Source organism: Gracilinanus agilis, chromosome 4 (genome assembly GCF_016433145.1).
Source record: "Gracilinanus agilis isolate LMUSP501 chromosome 4, AgileGrace, whole genome shotgun sequence".
NCBI classification, from domain to species: Eukaryota; Metazoa; Chordata; class Mammalia; order Didelphimorphia; family Didelphidae; genus Gracilinanus; species Gracilinanus agilis.
Genome location: NC_058133.1, coordinates 444,593,599 through 444,614,599, shown reverse-complemented (window position 1 = coordinate 444,614,599; position 21,001 = coordinate 444,593,599). Strand labels below are relative to the sequence as shown.

Here is a 21,001-nt window from a genome sequence, read left to right as displayed (position 1 = left end):
CCTCAGTGAATATGGCATGGAGAAATGTTTTGAAAACTTAGAAAAGTAAGATACCTTTGCAGATAGAGCAGTGTTTGAAGGTTACACAAAGTTCCTAGGGTCACTTATTCTTAGATATGTAAATGATTATTATCACCTAGTAGACTGATTCCTACCTTTATAGATGAAAAAGATTAAGGCTAAAGATGTCAACTGAATTACTCAAGGTTACACAGGTTAACTGTCGAGGCTAGGATTTGGATCCAGGTTCTTTCTCCAAACCCAATTGTACTGAATCTTGAAGAATACGTAGAATAAGTTGAGAGAATATCTTAGACACTAAAGACTACCTATCAACATTAATTTCACATTGCTTCCTTTTTCTCAGTGTCTTGTTATAATCCTGACTATAGTGAATTGAGCTCCATGGTGTCACCATATAATGAAGTAGAAAAAAAAACATAAAACAATTTGCTTCTAGATGAGTGATGACTGAATTGGAAGGTATTATCAGTCATAGGACTAAAGGCCAAGTGATCTTAATCATATGAGAAGTGTCTAGAACCATTAAAAATACTCATGTTGAAAATTTTCTGACTTTTATTGGGGGGTGGAGCAGAAATCATCTTTTATCATTTGTCACATACAATTACTTCTTTGAATCGTGATGCAAAATGAAAATATCTTTTCAAATTTCTCTTTCTATAAGATGATTAACTTAGAAATAGAATGAACATTAACATTTAATACTATATCACTTCTGTTATTAATTTCCATGATGCCTTCTTTTCTGTAAATCACTGTTGGCATTATTCTCATTAGACAGGAAGGTTTGTGGCCAAATTCAACAAAAACAAATAAACAAATAAACACAAAAATATTTTAAAGCCAAGATTGGGGAAAAGCAAGAGCTACAGTTTTTCTCTGTACCTATTTATGAAGAGATCGTTTCACGCTGTTTGGTCTGTTGGAAAGGACACAGGATTTGTAGTGAGAAAACTCAAGTTGAAATAATGTCTCTGCTGCCTGCTACTTAAAATTAGACAAATGGCTCCACTTATTTGTCTCAATTTTCTCGTCAATGATCTCTATGATACTTTCTGTCTCTAAATTTAATAAGTAATTAAAATGAGACTTAGCATGCTATAGTCTATAAGACTTTGGCTCAGTCCTGAGTCTGACACATATTAGCAGACTATAGTGACTGTCTGACCCTGGACAAAATATATAACCCCATAGTTTTCTGAGGAACCACCTGAAGATGATAAATTACAAAGAACCTGTGGATCTACATTAGAAGGGTGAGTTTTCTCATTGCCAATGAAATCACAGATCCAGTCCCATCCAATCCCATAGAGAATGCAAAGAGTAAACAAATTAGATGTTACTTCAATGAGACTCTTTATTATCACATCACCACTCTGAATTTTATACCTTTGGGTGTCACCTATGGGTTACAGCTTCTGAATTCATAATATTTTCTTTGGTCACTACAGATGACCTGTGAATTTCCCCAGTTCTCCCTAAAGTCCCTGAAGGTTGATTCAATCTTGCAGGATGATGAGATTCTCCAGTTTTGAGTTTCCTGAGTCATAAAGGCATGAAGTCCAAAGAAATTCCAAATGTAATGGAGCTGGTGGGTAATGGGGTCCCTTAATCTGTCTGGTTCTTCATTTGTAAAGCAGGGATAATAACTGAACCTACCTCTCAGAGTTGTTGGGGGATGGCATAAGATAATATTTGTGAAGTACTTTTAAACTTTAAAAGACTGTATGAATGCTAAGTAGTTCAACTCATTACTAAAAATAATTCCATTTGCAGCATAATTGAAAAATGATAATCTACTCTTTTTGATGAATTATATACAGCACTTAGGTAGATTCAAAACTGGTTGACTGATTATGACTAAATTGTATTAATTGATGTATAGATCTCAACCTGGATTCTCATATAGTACTTCAGAGATTTCTTCTTTTTCTGTGCTATCTTCCTATGTTTAAGCATAGATGACACACTTCTTAAATTAAAATGATGGAGGGCAGGTAGCTGACTCAGTGGTTTGAGAGCCAGTCCTAAAGATGGGAAGTCTTGAGTTCAAATCTGACTTAGACACCTCCTAGCTGTATGACCCTGAACAAGTCACTTAACTCTCATTGCCTATGGCTCAACTCTCTTCTGAATTGGAACCAATATACAGTATTGATTCTTAGGCTGAAGGTAAAGGTTTAAATGAACAAACAAACAAACAAAAAAATGCAATGATAGAATCCTAACTAAAACAGTGAGTAGCAGGATCAGTATTCTAAAAGATACTGGTAAGCCACAATAGTGGTGGCTATGTTTACAAAGATTTAGCAAATTAGGAATAAATATAAAAACTTACATAAGTGGAAAATCAACTTTGTAATTAGAATAGTGGGAGGTATACTTAGATCACTCTGTGTGAAAAACATCTGTGGATTTTAGTGAATTTCAAAATTCAGTATCAATCAAGGATGTGGGCCACAGTGGCTAAAAAAGCTAATAAAATATTTTGGCAGTATTAGAGAAAAATAGTGTCCAAGACTAGAGGGATGACAGTTAGACTATATTTTGAGCAAATCTGAAACACTGTTCAGTTCTAATCACCACATTTCTTGAAAGAAAATTTATAAGCTGTGTCTTTTTCAAAGAATGACCACCATGATGACCACTCAAAACTGCTGTAAAAATTCAGAGAAAGGAGGATATTTACTCTGGGGAAAGATGACCTGAAGAGGCATGAAAGCTATCTTGGGAAGATGGATTTGGCTTATTTTCTTTCTGTTTTTACATCCAGAGGAATAGTGGATGAAAGTTGCAGAGAAAAGGGACAGACTTCTTGAAAAGGGAAAATTAAGAAAAAAATGTAATAATTTGAACTTCCCAAATATAGAATTGACTACCACATGAAAAGTCCATTCCTAATCAATAGAAGGTATCAGAGAGAGGCTTCATAATCACTTTCACCTAAGGAATGTTAATAGGTACAGTGAAAGCCTGGGAGCAAGAAGTTCCATATTTGAATCTAGCCTCAGAGATTTCCTTGTTAAATGATCCTAGTTAAGTCATTTATTCTCTCTTACTCTGTTTCCTCATCTGTAAAAACAGATAATCATACCACCTCCCTCAGAAGGTGCTGGTAAGGATCAAATGAGATATGTAAAGATGGAAAATGCTAGCCATTATTATATTAGAGGAAGGCGAAAAGCTCTTTTCAGGTTGGACCAGACCACTTCTGTGGCTCATTCCAACTCTGAGATTGTATGATTCCTGTAGATTGTGTTTGAAAGGAATCCATTTTCTGTCATAGCATTTCCAAAGGCATCCCAATTCTTGCATTTTGTGACTCAATTTTATATTAAAATAATTCCATTTTTATGTGATTGTGGGTTTGGAGATTGAGGCGCCTGGTAAAATTATATAATGTCAGCTAAAGGCGAAATATATAAATTATATGAAAAATTATATAATGTCAGCTAAAGGAGAAATATGATTTAACAGAATTTTGCTTCCCAAGGATGTAATATTCTCATCAGATTACTCCTGTTGGTAACAAAGCTGTTAGCCTGAAATATGTCTATGCTAAAGAGAATTGACAGATTTTGGCCACCAGAGTCCCTAGCTTTATCTAATGCCTCTTCCTGGTGCTCTCCATATTAATGCTAATATGCTATTACTTCAATCCATTTGAAAATGTCATTACATAAAAGTATGTTTTTTAGAAGTTTAAAAAAATGCTTTGAGGTTACAGGATTTAGCTGTGAACTTCTAACAAAGTGAATTGATTTCTTCCAGGTATTCAAAGCAATGAACATTCCACAAGTCAGAAACCCTTCTCTGCCTCTTCCAAAAGATATGCCTACAGCTTACTCTGCAAAGATTGCTCTTCTTGGTGCCGGGCCCGCAAGTATAAGCTGTGCCTCCTTTTTGGCTCGATTAGGCTACTCTGACATCACTATATTTGAAAAACAAGAATATGTGGGTGGTTTAAGGTAATGACTACACGCTTTTTATGTTTATAGTGTAAGGAATGATGGAGTCAAACAATGTGAATAGAGTTGGTTCATGTTCCTATAGAAACTACAGGCTTACAGATGGTATTTTAAAATTTGCATATTGCAAGCTCTAAAACTTTGTATAAATTAGTTTTCACTTTAAATTTTGTACTTGGCTGCAAGCTATGTTATTTGAAAATTTCCTATGTCTTGTTCTCTAAATGCAAGGCATAATCCTGACAAAAAATTTTTGATTGGACAAAGGCACAAGCAAATCCAATGAAAAAAATTATCTTGGACATTTTTTTTTAAGTAGCACAGAGAATCGTTAAGCTGTCGTTGCTGCCACAATTAACATTAACGTTAATCATTAAGGAATCAAAAACCCCAGCTTTAGAAATTATTAAAATTTTACTTTGTCTATATTTATTTCTCTTTGTAGATGTTGCTTTCCTATAGGAAAAGAGAAGCAACTAGAGGGAAGGAAGGAACTGCTTGCTTTTGTCTTTGTGTTCATGTTTTATGGGTCAGGACCTGAGGTATTATTAGCATAGGAAGCTATCTGCAGACAGACAAATTTTCTGTTAATTTGTAGTCTTAGAGTGCCACTTGGGACACCAAGAAGCTAAATAGTATGAGCCAACTCACAGAAACATTGTGTACAAGAGTAGACCTCAAAACGAAGCCAGAACCTCAAGGCAAGCAGCTCTATACACTTTGCTACATTGCTTCTCTTTGTACTTTATATATATATATATATATCTCCATGCTTAATAAATGTTGTTCAGAAGACATGCTTTAATGAATTAAAAAACATTCTCCATTATGCCCTTTCAATTTGAAATTTCTTAAATCACTTTTGGTAGGAAAAAAAAGAGCCAGATTCAATTACGAACTAAGATATCATACCAGCATAGAAAAAGCAGTCAGTTTAGTCAAAGACCTAAATTTTAGTTCTTTGCTGACACACTGTGTTCTCATGGATTTCCTGTATCGCCTTGAGCAAGTCCCGTAACCTTCCTATCTCAGTTTTCTCCTTTGTAAGATGACTGTTTTGGACTAGATACCCTCTAAATTCTCTTTCACTTCTAAATGTATGCTCCTAAGTCTTTTAACTTCTCACAGCCTCAATTTCCTCATCTGTAAAATAATAATATCTACTTAACAGAGTTGTTGAGAAGATAGAGTTCTTGAAACTCTAAAACATATAAAAACAAACTGCTGAACATAGAAGTATTTTGATCCAGTTTATATTTACGCAGTTTATATTAACATTACCACTTCATATTATATTTTACAATAATACACATTATAAAATAGTCATTTACATTATTTAGTTGTTTTTTCTAACCATAATAAACAATAGCATTATCCAAACATATTATAATAGAATGTTTATTTCAGAAATCTGCTTTTTTTAAACTTTTGAAATAAACCCAAAGAGTGGATTTTAATACATGAAGATGTAAAATAATTCAACATATACAAAAGGCATAATAAATCAGAAAAAATTATTAAATCACCATAATTTTATAACCCCAATAGTTATTTTTCTTATATTCATACTACTTTGAAATGGGAAATATATAAATTTAAAAATATAGTTAGTAGTGCCATCTTCTTTAGTGTGTTCTGGGCAGTAATCTATACCATGCTATTTTAAAATTATGGTTTTTACTATTCTTTTATTTATTTTTGAACTATAAATTTTACATAGTCAATGATCACACAGAATAAATTTAATCATAATATGACTGTAATTTGTACCCATATTTTACAAGTCTGCTGGCAACTCCCAAAGCATGTTAATATATTTTAACTTTTAGTAAACAACTAAATAATAAAATGCTAAATAATAGCTTTTATGATCACAAATGTTAAAAAGAATATTTTATTGAGATATCAATCTTTAACAATTCAGTGGAATTATTTGAAGACATGACTATTGTGAAGTAATAATTATTTCATTGTGCTATTGACATTTTTTATACTCTATTTTTTCCAAGCATCAACTCCTAATGATAGGACATCACATATTTTGTCAAGATATATCTGTTCATTCGGGAAATTATGATTTTGTTGAAAGAGATTTATTAATTAATAGTAAAAATCCATAGTATCTCAGAAACACATACTTTAAATGTGGTATTTTAATTTTTCAATTATACACATTGACAAATATGTAAACTAAATATTTAAAAATACTGACTTTATCCTTGCAAATGGTAGCAAGTTACAAAAAAAGGCCCTATTCCCTGTGTTGCATTCATAATTGGCCCCAAGGGGAAAAAGAAATCTAGTTCAAAAATGGTCCTAATGCAAAATTTTTTATAAAGGGAATATTCTCCCAAATAACCTTTCTTTTCCTATTTTAAATCAGATCATAGGAACTGATTTTATTTTCACTAAACATGTGACTTTCCATAAATTATATTAGCATCACTTATAGTCTAATGATACTGTTTCTCTTAGGTTAGGGACCAAATATATTTTCCACATTTTTTTACTAGTAGAATCCAATGGGTGATAATTATGTGAAGTTTATAGATGACTCATTTTAGGCTAATCTTGCAACAAAGGAATGAAAAGAATCTTGTGGTTAACAGTTGTTGTTGGATTTTTTTAAAGATGGAATTTAGCCATCATTGCTGCCACAATTTCCTTGTTAATTTATGTTCTCACTTACACAATTGATTCTTATTCTCTGGTCTCTTCAAACCCATGTGCCAAAAAGATTAAATTAGCTTCATATTCGAAATCAATTGCCTCAAAGATGTGATGTCATGTTTTATCATTTCTTCTCCTCTGAATATGAACTGATTCTTCCTTCCCAAGTAAATAAGTATTGGAGTCAGTTTTAAAAGAATTGCCAAAGTTGCTGAAAAACATCACAGCCTTATTAATGTTGATGCTATACCCATATACTATCATAATCAATAGACTTTATTTCCTCCTGTTTCTTCTTTCCTAAAATGAGGTTTAAAAGGGACTTTCGGATATTGAAAGATATTTGGAAGAAAATATGAGGTGAGATCTTTTTGATATAGACATCTGTTAGTTTCAAATGATAAAATATGAATATAGAAATAAAAGATAGCTTTTAAGGCAATATATCAATGTCTTCAATTGCCTTTAATTTTTTCCCTTCTTTCAGAGCTCCCGTCATAACGTTTTTCAATATATCTGGTTAATTTTCTATCTTTAGATTTAGATAAGGTAATTGTTTTATGATTCTCATGTGGTTCTATGTAATTTTAATAGTTATAATTATATGCTATGAACATATTGTTATAAGCAGTTAAAGAAAAGGGGTTTTTCTTCAAAACAATTAACATAGCCAAACCTGTCAAAAAGTGTTATGTTTGAAAATAAAATAGCTAGTGGACACAGATAGATCCAACTTAAAAGGCAACCTTGTGTAATTTAAAGAACATTAGAACCAAAAACAGGATGACTAGATTTGATTCCTGACTAATACTTAGCTATTTGATCCTTAGCAAGTCATTTAAATATTCCATCTTAATTTCCTGAAGTGTAATAGGGGAACTTTAGTATTTCCTTGCCAACCTAGAAATAATGTAATGAGGAAAATAGCTACATACACACGTAAGATATGTCTATATGTAAACATGTATATGCATATATGTATATATAAATAAAAGAAAAGAACTATGTACAAGTAGGGGGTGATATAAATTATATATTATTATTTCTATACTTTTAAAATTAATTATCACCTTTCCTTTATAAAGAAGGAGTAACAGGTGCAACAGTGGTAGATCTCTTTCAACAAAATCTCCATTTGTCAAAGGAGTACAGGAAGATCAGGAAAGACTAATTTTCTTTAGCCTAAAAAATATGTCCCTTTAAGTATTTTCCAAGCAATTATATCAACAGATCAAATGTCCCTTAAAGCAGTATATGAAATAACAAGCTTTCAAGCATACGTAGAACTATCTGGGGTATCTTAGTCCTCATCATTAATTAGGTCAAATGATATTATATAGAAAACAAGCTTCTCTGGATTCTTATTAGTACATGAGAACAATAAAAACCATGAGGTTCATGATTAAATACTTCTAAGTGCACATTTCAAGCTGGGGAAACTTTCCAAATCCAACTCCTCAAGTCTATTGGAACCAGAAAGGAAAAATAGAATCCTACATATAACTCATGAAAAATACTCCCAAATAAATGAAACCTCAAATAAATTCTATAGACAAAATATAGAATGTCCAGGTAAAAGAAGAAAATACTTAAAACAGCCAAAAGGGAAAATTTCAAGAGAACCACAGAATAAAACAAGACCTGGCAGTGATGAATATAAGTGATAGAAAATTGTAGAATATTATATCCCTGGAAGAGAAAAAGGTAAAGGCATATAACTGAAAATAGCTTAAACTGCAAGACCAAGTGCTTTATATCTATGTGTCTGTCTGTCTGTCTGTCTATCTATCTATCTATCACTATATCTACTTATAGATTATATCTATTTATAGATATAATTATTATACAACATATACAAGTACTCCAAAATATTTAGGCATAATTGTCCTATAAAGTACTTACATTATTTGTCTTTATGTTCACATGCATATATGTACTCATAGATGTGTATTTTATTGTATATATGTATATATGTAATATATTGTTATATTATATATTATTTATAGGTACATGTTTATATGTATGTATGTATATGCATAATACACACGAAATGGCACAATATCTAAATACTTGAAGTAAATGTTAATAAATTATACAGGAAACCTGATAAAAAATTCTACTACATGGTGGTCTCTAAGTACCCCCCTTTCAAAAATAAATACATCTTGCAAAAATATAATCAATAAAGAGTTTAAGGAACTGAATAGAACTTTAGAAAGTGAAATGCAATCTGTAATCATCAGATGGCTGTGCATTGACACCTTTACAAAAATTTACTGCTTGCTAGAACACTGAACAAATGTAGAAAATAGTAATATTAAGAATATTCCTTGTACACCATAAAGAAATTAAGCTTTAATCAATAAAAAAATTGAAGAAATTATTCAAATTTGAGGGCAAACTAATCTTATATAATCACTGGGTCAAATATAAAATTACAGAAATAATTGTTTCATAATCTAAAATTACAACCATGGGTTCATATATTAAAACTTTTTTTGATTTTGCCACAATGGTCAATAAGAGAAAATTTGTATCATTAAAACTTTCATCAAAAATGAAAGAGAAAAAACAAATTGATTAATTAGACATATAATTAAGGGGAAATCCAGGAAACTAGTCAATCAAAATCATAAAGGAATAAAAAGAAATAAATTCAATTAATGAAATAGTAACACAATGGAAATAAAATTGACTCAGTCAATAAAATTGAGACCTGATCCGATTTTTGAAAGAACAAAAAAATAAGTTAGTATTATTAAAAATGAAAAAAAAACTATTTCAAAGTAAAAATGAACTATTAAAAACTATGTCAAAAACTGACCACTTAATTTATAGGAATAAATATTTACACAAAAATTTTACACACATATTACAAAAATTACACAAAAATACACAAATATTAAATGCAGAAATTAACAATAAGAGGAATAATGAATTAAAAATAATCACAGAATGTAATATTGCATGAGCTATGGAGTACAATCCATTTTTAAAAAAAGAAACAGTAGGATTTTCAAGGGAAGTTCATAAAACGTTAAAGGAAAATGTATTCTATTATTTTATTAATTATTTAAAAAATAAAAACAATAATATTCCTTCATTGAAACAAATGTAATATTGATAACTAAACCAAGAATAATTAAATCAGAGAAATTAAGCTATATCTCAATATTCCTAATGAATATTGATGCAAAAATATTGAAAAAACTATTAACAAGGAGATTATAAATATACATTATAAAGATTAAACAATTTGACAAAGTAAAATTACATCAGAAATGCAGTTAATCCAATATTAAGAAAAATTAAACATTATAGATCAGAGTAAAAACAAAATTAGAAGTCACATTATTACATAAATAATCATACAAAATAACTTCTAAAATATGTTAAAACATTAAAAAATTAGTATAAATTGACTATTGTTAGTATTTTAACTAATTTCACTCAAAAACCTAGAACCAGCATTATATGTAAAGAAAAAACACAGGAGGATGTTCCAATGCAATCTTGGGTGAAAAGGGATTTTCATTATCACTACTATTCTTTTATTTTCTATTAATGCTTGCTATAGAATTAAGATAAGAAATTGATGGAGTAAACATAAGGAAAAAAGGAAGGAAAATATTATTTAATAGATGATACAATGACATGTTTAAAAAACTGTAGAGATTCAACTAAAATTAAATAATTAGTTTACCAAAGTTTTAGCATAAAAATTAATCCCATACAAATCACCACTGTTCCTGTTTATTAAGCAATGAAACAGTAGGAAGGGTGGCTTGGAGTGGGAAATCACATTCACAAAAACTGCAAAATGTATAAAATATTTTGGAGTCGGCGAAGAGGCATTGTATAAGTACAATTATAAAATACTAATTATAGAAAAAATAAAACACTTCTTATAGAAACTAAGATAATTTAAAATGTCAGTTAGATGTCAATTGCTGACATTAAGCAATGCTAATAAAACAAACATTACAAAAGATGCAGAAAACTATGGGAAATATTTTTATTAATACATTCATGTTATTTCTTGATGTCAAAATGTGAGACAGAATTTTTTTTAAATGTACTAGATCCCAAATTATGCTACAAAGCAGTTTTCCTGGAAACTACTTTGTATTATTTAATGAAAAATGGTAATACAAGTTTGAATAGGTGTATTAATAGGGTATTGAATAAAGCATAATACAATTATTCTTCAGGAAAGGAAATACTATACAACTAATCATATGTGAATTTTAAAAGTAGTCTAGGCAGAAATTAGGTTTATACAAATATATAAGACTATATAACACAATAAATTCCAAATGGATATGCAAGCTACTTATAAAAGGGTGCAATCTAAATATGCTTTAGGAACAGAGAATTATATGTCCTTCATAGTTATTCATAGAATAATTCTTGACCAATCAAGGTCAAGGGACTGAAAGCAATACAGAGATAAAACAGACAACACTACTTACACAAAATTGAAATGTTTTCATGTAAACATTGAAATTTAAATGAAAAGAGAACTGTTAACAAGTTTAAATATTACAACAAATGTATTCGATTAATGTATGGTAACCAAAATATATTGATATCTGATTCTAATATATAAAACAAAGACCTATTCCCCAATATGTCAAAGGATATGAATATGCAGTTCTCATAAAGATGAAAAGTAAGCTATTAACAGCTCTATGTAAAATTTATTAAATCAATAATAGTAATATGAAAACACAAAGTAAGTATATTACACCAATCAGATTGGTAAAATGGTAAAAAATGGAAAACAGGAACTCTTAAATGTGAGCTTACACAAGAGAAGCATGTTAGTACTTTGCTGAAAGAACTATGATTTGGTCAGGCCATTCTGGAAAGCATTTTGGAATTATGCCCCAAAGGTCATTAAATTATATCCATCTTCAATCCAGCTAAATCATCCTAATTTATATCCCACAGGGTCAAAGAAAACTAGAGGTGACCTCACCTTCATGTACAAAAATGTTCATTGTGATATCTGTTATAGCAAAGAACTGGATCTCTTAGGGTGCTCATTACTTGAGGATGGATCAAGAAAAATTATATATTTACCTAATGGAATATTAATGACATATGAAGTGATAAAAGTGACAAATACAGAGGAACCTCAGAGTACTTGTATGAATTTATAAAATGAATTGAGAACTAGGAGTATATAGTATTATAAAGACAAATATATTTTGAAGGGTTAACTGCTCTGATTACAGCAATGACCATTTAACTCCAAAAGACAAAGTATGAGATATGGCTTTCACCTCTTGACAGAAATGTGATGGAACAGAAATAGACATTTTCAAAACTGAGTAATTTATGGATTGGCTTTGCTTCGTTAATCTTATTTATTTTTAAAAATCCTTTTTATTGGAGAGTAGAAAGGATAGAAAGAATATTCTATTTATTGTGGCTAACAGACCCCTTTCAAAATTATTTGAATCAAAGGTATTATTTTTCTCCAATTGACAATTTCCTTTCTTATCCAAGTTTCATTAGTTATATTTCTATGAAAGATTTTTAATTTCTTATAATGAAATTATTTATTTTACTTTTTATGGTTGCTACTATCCCTTACTTCGTTAAGAATTCACCAATTAGACATAACTTTTAAGGAAACCTACCTAATTGCCCTCTAATTTTATTAGTATTTAAATTAATTTCATTAATGTATTATTACTCATTTTATATATTATTTCTTAATTATATTCAGGTAATGTAGTTATTGTTAATTTATTAGATTGTATTATAGTTCCAAGTATAAGTTATTGGTCCAAACCTAATTTTTGCCAGACTCCTTTCCAGTTTTCCCAGCAGTTCTTGTCAGATAGAGAAGTGTTCCTAGATAATTTAGGTTTTTTGTTTTATTGACCAGTTGGTTATTAAACTCAGTGGTTTCTGTTACTTCCCTGTGTAATTTATTCCAATGACTTACTTTCCTATTCTTAAACCATAACCAAATAAATGAAATGAATATACCTTTGTAGTATAGTGAAAACTATATGTTATTTGTTTCATTCCAGTGTTTTTCATGTTTGCCTTGAAATTTGCCTTGAGATAGATTTTTTCCAAATAACTTATTGTTTTTTTAATTTTAGCTAATTCTGTTGATCCTGATTATTTAATTGGGATAACATGAAAACTTCAAATTATTTTAGGTAGTAATTTTCTATTGATTATATTGTAACAAATCAGCCATATACATTTACTCTCTCTCCAATTCTTTATTTGTTTTACATGTTTTGTAATTAGATAATGTATATATGCATCTATACATATGCACGTGCACATAAAGCTCTCAAATGGATCTTAGTAGATTGGCTCCCATATATTTGTTAAAATTGCAATTTCTCATTATTTTGAATTATACATTCTACTATTTCCTCCTAGCTTTTGTTGTAACCACATACAATGATGTAATTTTTTCTGAGTTTATTTTGTATACAATACTGTCAATATCAATAAGAGGGAACTGAGGAAAGGGTTAAGTGGTTTATTCAAGATTATATAACTAGTGAATAGCATGGTTTTCATTTGTATAAAAGGAAATTTCATTAATTTTTTTAGGACATTCATTTACTAGAAGCTCATGAAATTCCTTATTTTCTTTGGTATAGTAAATTAAATTTCTAAAGACATTTAAAAGTTACTTTGCCTTAACCTTATGCAAAGAAAATATTGTGCAATTAAATTGTTAGTTCCATGCCCAAAGGCTTTGTGATTTTAGTGTAGGCAGGAAGTATAGATGTCAAATACAATTACATTATCATTGTGTAAACCTTTGGAGACAGTTTGAAGTTTTCATAATGGAAGATTGGTTCCCTATTAAAATTATTCTATAGACCACATGCAACATGACTTGTAATTCTTTAAGCAGAATAATAATGACAAAGTTAGAGATTAGTATTTAGGCAAACAGAAATATTTATAAAATATAATAGTAATTGGATTATTTATTTCATTCTTGGAGGGTGTTTTACTTTTAAAGTAGGAGCAAAATATACCACCATATATATCATATTTCTTTATGAGTATAAAGCATACATATGTATATATGTTCATGTGGGCACATACATATACACAAATTAGACAAATAAAATATATGGCATATTTGCTTAGACAAAATTTTTAAGTGATTCTTAACCATTAGCTCTTCCCTCACCTTTGTTTCTAGCTACCTACGGCATTTTCATCACATATCACTTTCTCCTTATAACTACTCTAGGCCAGTGAAAGTTTTGCTGCATGAATACTAATTTGAACTGTCTTTGGCACTCATTAAATGAAGTGAAAAATGCCCTTGTAAAACAGTAAATGCTCTCAAATAGGTCCTTAGGTCTTTAATGTTGATCGATAAAGACAGTTTGTCATTTCTTTATGATTGGTAATTGTTTCACAAATTTTTCTTTATCCTAGTACAAGTGAAATTCCTCAGTTTCGGCTGCCATACGATGCTGTGAATTTTGAGATTGAACTCATGAAGGACCTTGGAGTGAAGGTAATGAAAAAATGTAACCTGTTCATATATAACCGGGTTAGAAAGGAATGAGTGCTCGACTAAAGATTAACACCAAAATGCCATATACTTTTGTAAAGAACAATTAAAAGCTACACTAGGCAGCAGCAGAAAGATTCTCTTGCTTAGGGCATTTGTCTGTCTACTGTCTGAATGCCACTAGTCTGGAAAAGGGCAATCAATAGTTCTCATCTGGCATGCCTGCATGTGATTAATTGTCTGTAAGAAACAAATTCCTAAATTGCTTTAGGGGTTCAGTATAGCTAACAGAAGGATTTGAGTCCTTTAATCAAGTTTTTTTCAAGGAAATTAGCTGCTCCCCCTTTGAAAAAAAGGAACCTTTAACTTTTTGCCAACACTTTTTTGGGGGTAATAAATTTCTTATGGGAATATTTTACTTATTACATGCTTAAGATTAGCACTGTTAATATGATAATCCACTATCAACATAAGCAATGACTCATTAACAGAAAGAAATTTGTTTCAAATTTTTCTTTATTTATTGAAACAAAAGACTTTGTTGTTTTATTAAAGATTGGAAGAAGGGTGGTATGTTATACTTTTTAAATAGTTCTCCTGATGCTGCTATGCTTTTTAATCAATTAAGACAAATATTCTGTTCTTCTTTACTTAAACATATTGATATTTTTACTTCAAAATTTTAAGTTTTCATAATAGATATAACACAATAGATTAATAAAGTAGCCTATTTTGCATAATGTATTCTGCAACTACATGTAGGAGGTGTTTGTCAAAGTGGATAACAAAATACTGATGTTCCTCTAATTTAGCATCATAATTTATACCTAATATATAAGAAGAGAAAAGGAAAAACAAACACTTATCGTCTTATATTTGCTTGTTTATAATTATTCTCCCTTGAAGAAGAAAAAAAGAACTTAACTTTGACAAATAACTACTAACTAATAAAATTTGAAAAACAAGAACATAGTATCTGTTTACCATACTTTTAAAAAACATTAATGTTACTAAAAAGATTAATTATGGATTACTTTTTGATTTTAAAAATAATTTCGATCATCTCTTCCCCAGTGAATTTATACACACACACAAACACACACACAGAGACACACAAACTTTCTCCAAGGAAGTGGCTATTTCATAGAAATTCTGGTACACTGTAGAAATTTAGAAAATTACAATCAAAGGCATAACAAGAATGAGAATATCTGAGCAGAGTGATGAAATTTAGGAGGTGCTAACACTTATATCTCAAGTATAAGGGAAATACTTGAGCTTAATATCCTTTTACCCATAATAATTAATTAAAGAAAGAAACTATTAGATTGCCTATTTCTTTCAACTCATGAAAATGTAAGAGGTAAGCTCTTCCTCACTGGTGACTCGCCCTTTCATTTCCATATTCTGTTCCCCTTATCCAAGTAGTTTTATGAAAGGGTCCTCAAGGAATCAAGACATCCTCACCACATACCTCGGCATAGTTGTAATAGTTGGTAGTTTGATTGCTTAATATCAACATGTTAAATATTACTACGAATCGAAAATTTTGATTCTTGATGGTAGTGTTGAGCCCAAAGACCTGGACAAAAGAGCTCAAAAATACTGATGTGATCAAGCAAGATGGCAAACAAGCAATAACTGAATTCTGCTAACCACTGTCCAAACAACCATAGACAAACTCAAAATGAATATAAGGAGCAGCAGAAAAAGACAAAAGAGGTTAAGCAGTTTTCCAGCCTAGAACAATGTGGAAAGGCAGCAAGGAGGACCCATCTCAGTGGGGTACTCAGGAGAGAGTGTTAAAGAAGCCTCAGTGGAACTCAGACAAAATACAGTTCAGGCAAGAGAAAGTTCACAGCTGGCTGGGTCCAGCTCAGCAGAATTCAGATGTGATAAAATACAAAAGGCAAGGTAAAGAGCAAAATTGGCTCAGTCCTGCCTCAGCAGGATAAGTGGAAAATCAATATAATAAAGAACAAGGAAAGCTGCCCTCCATAATCTAGCCAGAACAGAGGCAGGGTATAACCCAGTACAGGCAGCAGTTTGAGGAACTCAGCCAAACAAGTTGTAGCCTTGGTGGGATTAGGTAGAACCTGACTCAAACCAGCTGAACCAAAAAGCTGCAAACCTTCATATAGTAGGACAGCCATTTGCCGCTGCTGAGCGCTTAATCTGAGACCAGAAGAGCTAAGCTAAGTCCAGACACAGTCAAAATAAAGGACAGTGTTTTCTCCCCAGGAATAGAGTTAAGCTTCATGATATAGGCAAAATCAATGGAAAAGATAATGCTAAAATGAGGAAAAGACAGAGAAAAAGCCTAATACTAGAAACAAGAGATATGACCAAAATAAAATCTCAGAAGATAGCAATACAAAAAAAAAAAAAAAAACAAACAAACAAACAAAAAAAACATTTGAAGCCTCAAAGGAAAATGTGCAAAAAAAAAATTTAAGCCTAAAATAAAGAATTGGAAAGACTTTTTTTAAATGATATTAAAACAAATAATAAGAAACTTAAAAAGATTAGAAAAGAAAATAATTTTAAACATTAACAGCTTAAAACAAAAATTTACTGAAGAAAACAGTTTCCTAAAAAAGAAAATACAATAATACTTCAAGAGGAAAATACTAAGAAAAGTATACAAAATCTCAAAGAAGAAAATGGCTCCCTAAAAATTAAAATTAGACAAATGTAAACTAACAACTCTATGAGACAGCATGAAACAAAACAAATTAAAAAGCATTTAAACATAGAAGATCTGAAATTTTTCATTGTATTGAAATAATGGCATGGAAAATAGATTCAAGAGAAATATTCTAAGAATAATTAGAAGGCCTTAAAGCCACAATCAAAAAATGAACCTGGATACAATATTGAAAGAAATTATCAGGAAAAACTTCCCTGACATTCTGAAACAATAGAGGAAATTAGAAATTGAAAAAAATTCATAGATCACTTCCAAAAAAGAAATCTCAAATTTAAAAATCCCACGACTATTATAACCAAAATCCAGAATCCCCAAGCCATGGAGTAAATACTACAAACATCCAGAAAAATAAAATTAAAAATTCTGGAACCTCATTCAGGATAATATAGGATCCACCAGCTTCTATACTAAAGGATCAAAAGGCAAGGAACATGATATTCTACAAGACAAAAAAATCTAGGTCTACCAACAAAAAAATCACCTATCCAGAAAAACTGAGCTTAATACTTCAAGGGAAGAAATGGACATTTAATGAAATAGATGAATTCCAGGCATTCATGAAAAAATGTTCCAGCTAAAAAGAAAACCCAATTATTAATTATGACTCTCAAAAGAAGCAGAAAAAGGAAAGCAGAAAAAATATTAGAGGTAATCAGTGGGCTTAAAAATATCATATCTCATGGATAATTACAATTTTTATAATACGAGAAATATCTAAAGTACTTAATATAATTAAAGTAATCAAGGAAAACCACGGGGTTCAGTTGACATAAGGTAATAATTAAGATGCTTAAGATATCTATGATACTTGAAGTTCCTAAAATACTTAAAGAACTGAAACTACTTAAAAACATTTTCACTAATAGGGCAATGAATTGGAGTATTTACAGGCAGAACACAAAGAGTAAGTTGAATTTAAAGGAATGATTTTTTTTTAAATCAAGGGATAAGAAAAAGTAATACACTGGGAAAAGAGAAAAGGAGAGAAAATTGAGGACAAATTACCTCAAAAGGAGGAATGTAAGAATCAATATAGTGGAAAGGAAGAAAGAAGGGATGGGCAGACTTTACTGTCATTGGAATTGGCCCAAAGCGAGAATAACATCACCACTCAATTTCATATAGAAATATATCTTACTCATTAGGGAAATAAAAAGGGAAGGGAGAACAAAAAAAGGAGAAACAAAGGGAAGGAAGAACTTTGGGACACGGGTAAAGAGAAGTAAAACCATTTTTTAGAAGGAAATTCTTAAAGGAGAAAAGAAGGATAAATGGAGGAAAAAATAAAATGGAAGGAAACACAAAGTTAGTCACCATAACCATGAATGTGAATGAAATGAACTCACCCACAGAATGAAGAAGATAGCTAAATGAATTAAAAGCCAGAATTCCATAATATGCTGTTTACAAGAAACACATTTAAAATACACAGAGGAAGAGTAAAGGGCTAGAGCAAAATCTACTGTGCTTTGTAACTGTGGACCAAAATGTGAAAAGGGGAGCAGGCAATTGGAGTTGGAAGGGACCCTGAAACAGCCCAGCAGAATATTGCCCATTCAGAATTCCTTTTGGGAGGGATCAGCAGCAAGAGGAGTTTGGAGGAGTTTTCTCAACTGTCACTTCACTCCTGACTGGACTGGGACCCTGCGGGGTTGGATCTTTGGTTGGGAGGTTTTGATTTTGGGGTGGATCCTGAGTGAACTGAGTTCCTCTGTACCTTTATTAGGGATTATTGGGAGATCACAACTACTAACATCAATTCCTACAATCTTCATTTACCAACAAAGAAAGATATTGAACAGCAAATCTCCAATTTGGCAGGAGAGCTCAAACTCCTGGGGGAGCAGGCTTGAATGAGGGGGGGGGAGTACCTTCCCTGATCCTGCCTGAATCCATTGATCCAGTTACTTCCTTCTTGTAATAGTTTAGAAATATTTGATAGGAGATTGTAAGGGGAAGAGAGAGTTAGCTACTGTGACCAAGCCACAGAAGTCCACAGCCACTCTCTTGGGGAGAAGACATAGCTGATAGTGAAGTTCATCCTTTCTGTCCTTCCTTGATTCCCCTATACTTTTTCCCCCTGTACCCTGAATTTAATGTATCATTTAATAAACCCCTGATAGTTTGATACTTAGAGTCTGGAGCAGTTACATTGAGAGGGGGAGGTGACTGATCTTGTGGCTCAGGGGAAGACCATTGCCTGACTTCATCTTGATGGGCAAAAGGTAACTTGAATTTAGGAGTGGGGGAGGCTTGTCTCAATAGGGCTAGCTATGAAGGTGGTATCCAACCCATTAGGGTCTCAACTGAACCCCAACACCTTCCTTCAACATCCCCACTATAGCTTTGCCAGTTTGGGGAACTTCTTTGAGTTTGTTGCTTCATAGGTCTTACCTGGAGTGCGGGTGAATGATAGCTAATCTGGCCCATTGAAAGCTAACAAGGGGGGGAGTCTAGATACAGCCCCCTACCATCAATACTCACACCCATACAGCTGCCACTAAAGTTTTAAAAAATCTGCAGTAGCAATTATAATTTTAGAAAAATAAAAGTGAAAATTGATCTAATTAACAAAGATAAGAGAGGAAATTTACATATTGTTTAAAAGAACAAAAGATGCTAAAACATTATCAATATTAAATACATGTGCACCAAATGGTTTACCATCTAAATTCCTAAAGGAGAAACTATGTGAATCACAAGAGGAAATAGAATATTAATAATATTAATAGGGGATATTAACCTTCCTTTCTCAGAGCTAGAGATATTAAATCAAAAAATAAAGAACAAAGACATTAAGGAGGCTAATAAAATTTAAAAAAAATTAGATATGATAGATCTCTGGAGAAGAAGTGAATAGAAAAGAATATGCTCTTTTCTAAACAGCACATGATAACTTCACAAAAATGGTTCATAGAATAGGATTTAAAATGCATAAATACAGACATATTAAATTCATACCTCTCAGACTATAATGCTATAATATTATACTGAACAAAATCCTGGAGGAAACAAAAAGATGAAAAATTAATTAGAAACCAAATAACATTATATTAAAGAATGAGTGAGTCAAAGAACAAATCATAAAACCAATTCACAATTTCATTAAAGAGAATGAGGAGACAACATAATAAAATTTTTGAGATGTAGTCAAAGCAGTAATTTGGGGACAATTTATATCTCTACATACTTACATCAGTGAAACAGGGGAGAAGTTCAATGAATTGGTATACAACTAAAACACTAAAAAATAGCACATTTAGGAAATCCCAATTAAAAGCCAAGTTAGAAATCCTGAAAAAGAGATTTTTAATAAAACTGAAAATTTAAAAAATGGAACTGATAAATAAAATAATAAGACAAGGGAGGTTTTATGGAAAAAAAAACAATAAATATTGATTGATTTGATGAAATAAAGAAAGAAAAAATCAAATTATCTATATTAAAAATGAAAAAAGTAAGATCATAAATGATATAAGATGAAATTAACCCTATTATGAGAAATTATTTTGCCTAACTATATGCCAATAAATCTGATAACCTTAATGAAGATGAATAGTTAAAGAAATATTAATTGCCCAGATTAATAAAAGAGATAAAAGAATAGTTAAACAATCCCATCTTAAGAAAAAGGAATTGAACAAGCCATTGATGAATTCTCTAAGAAAAAAGCTCCAGGGCCAGATGGATTTACAAGTAAATTCTACCAAACATTTAAAGAACAATTAATTCTGTTACTGCATAAACCATATTATTGAAAAATTTCAGAGAAAGGAATCCTACCAAATTCCTTTTATGATTCAAATACAATGTTCATACCTAAACCAGGAAGAACAAAAATAGAGAAGGAAAACTATAGGCAAATAGCCCCAATGAATATTACTGGAAAAACATTAAAGAAAATGCAAACAAGAAGGTTACATTAAGAAATCATCAGGAACATACACTACCTCCAGATAGATTTTATACCAGGAATGCAGGGATGTTTCAAAATTAGGAAAACTATCAAGATAATTGACAATATCAGTAACAAAACCATATGATTATTTCAATAGATGCAGAAAACGATTTTGAAAAAATAAAAACTTCCTATTAAAAAACACCAGAGAA

At 30.9% G+C, this 21,001-nt stretch overlaps 1 protein-coding gene across 1 annotated transcript in view; it reads left to right on the top strand.

Moving 5' to 3' along the window:
* DPYD (dihydropyrimidine dehydrogenase) overlaps positions 1 to 21,001 on the top strand; it is a 974,103-nt gene that overhangs the window by 273,497 nt on the left and 679,605 nt on the right. The window contains exons 6-7 of the mRNA XM_044672105.1: positions 3,796 to 3,992; positions 14,103 to 14,184. Of these exons, the coding sequence (XP_044528040.1) occupies positions 3,796 to 3,992; positions 14,103 to 14,184 (279 nt within the window). The remainder of the gene's footprint in view (positions 1 to 3,795; positions 3,993 to 14,102; positions 14,185 to 21,001) is intronic.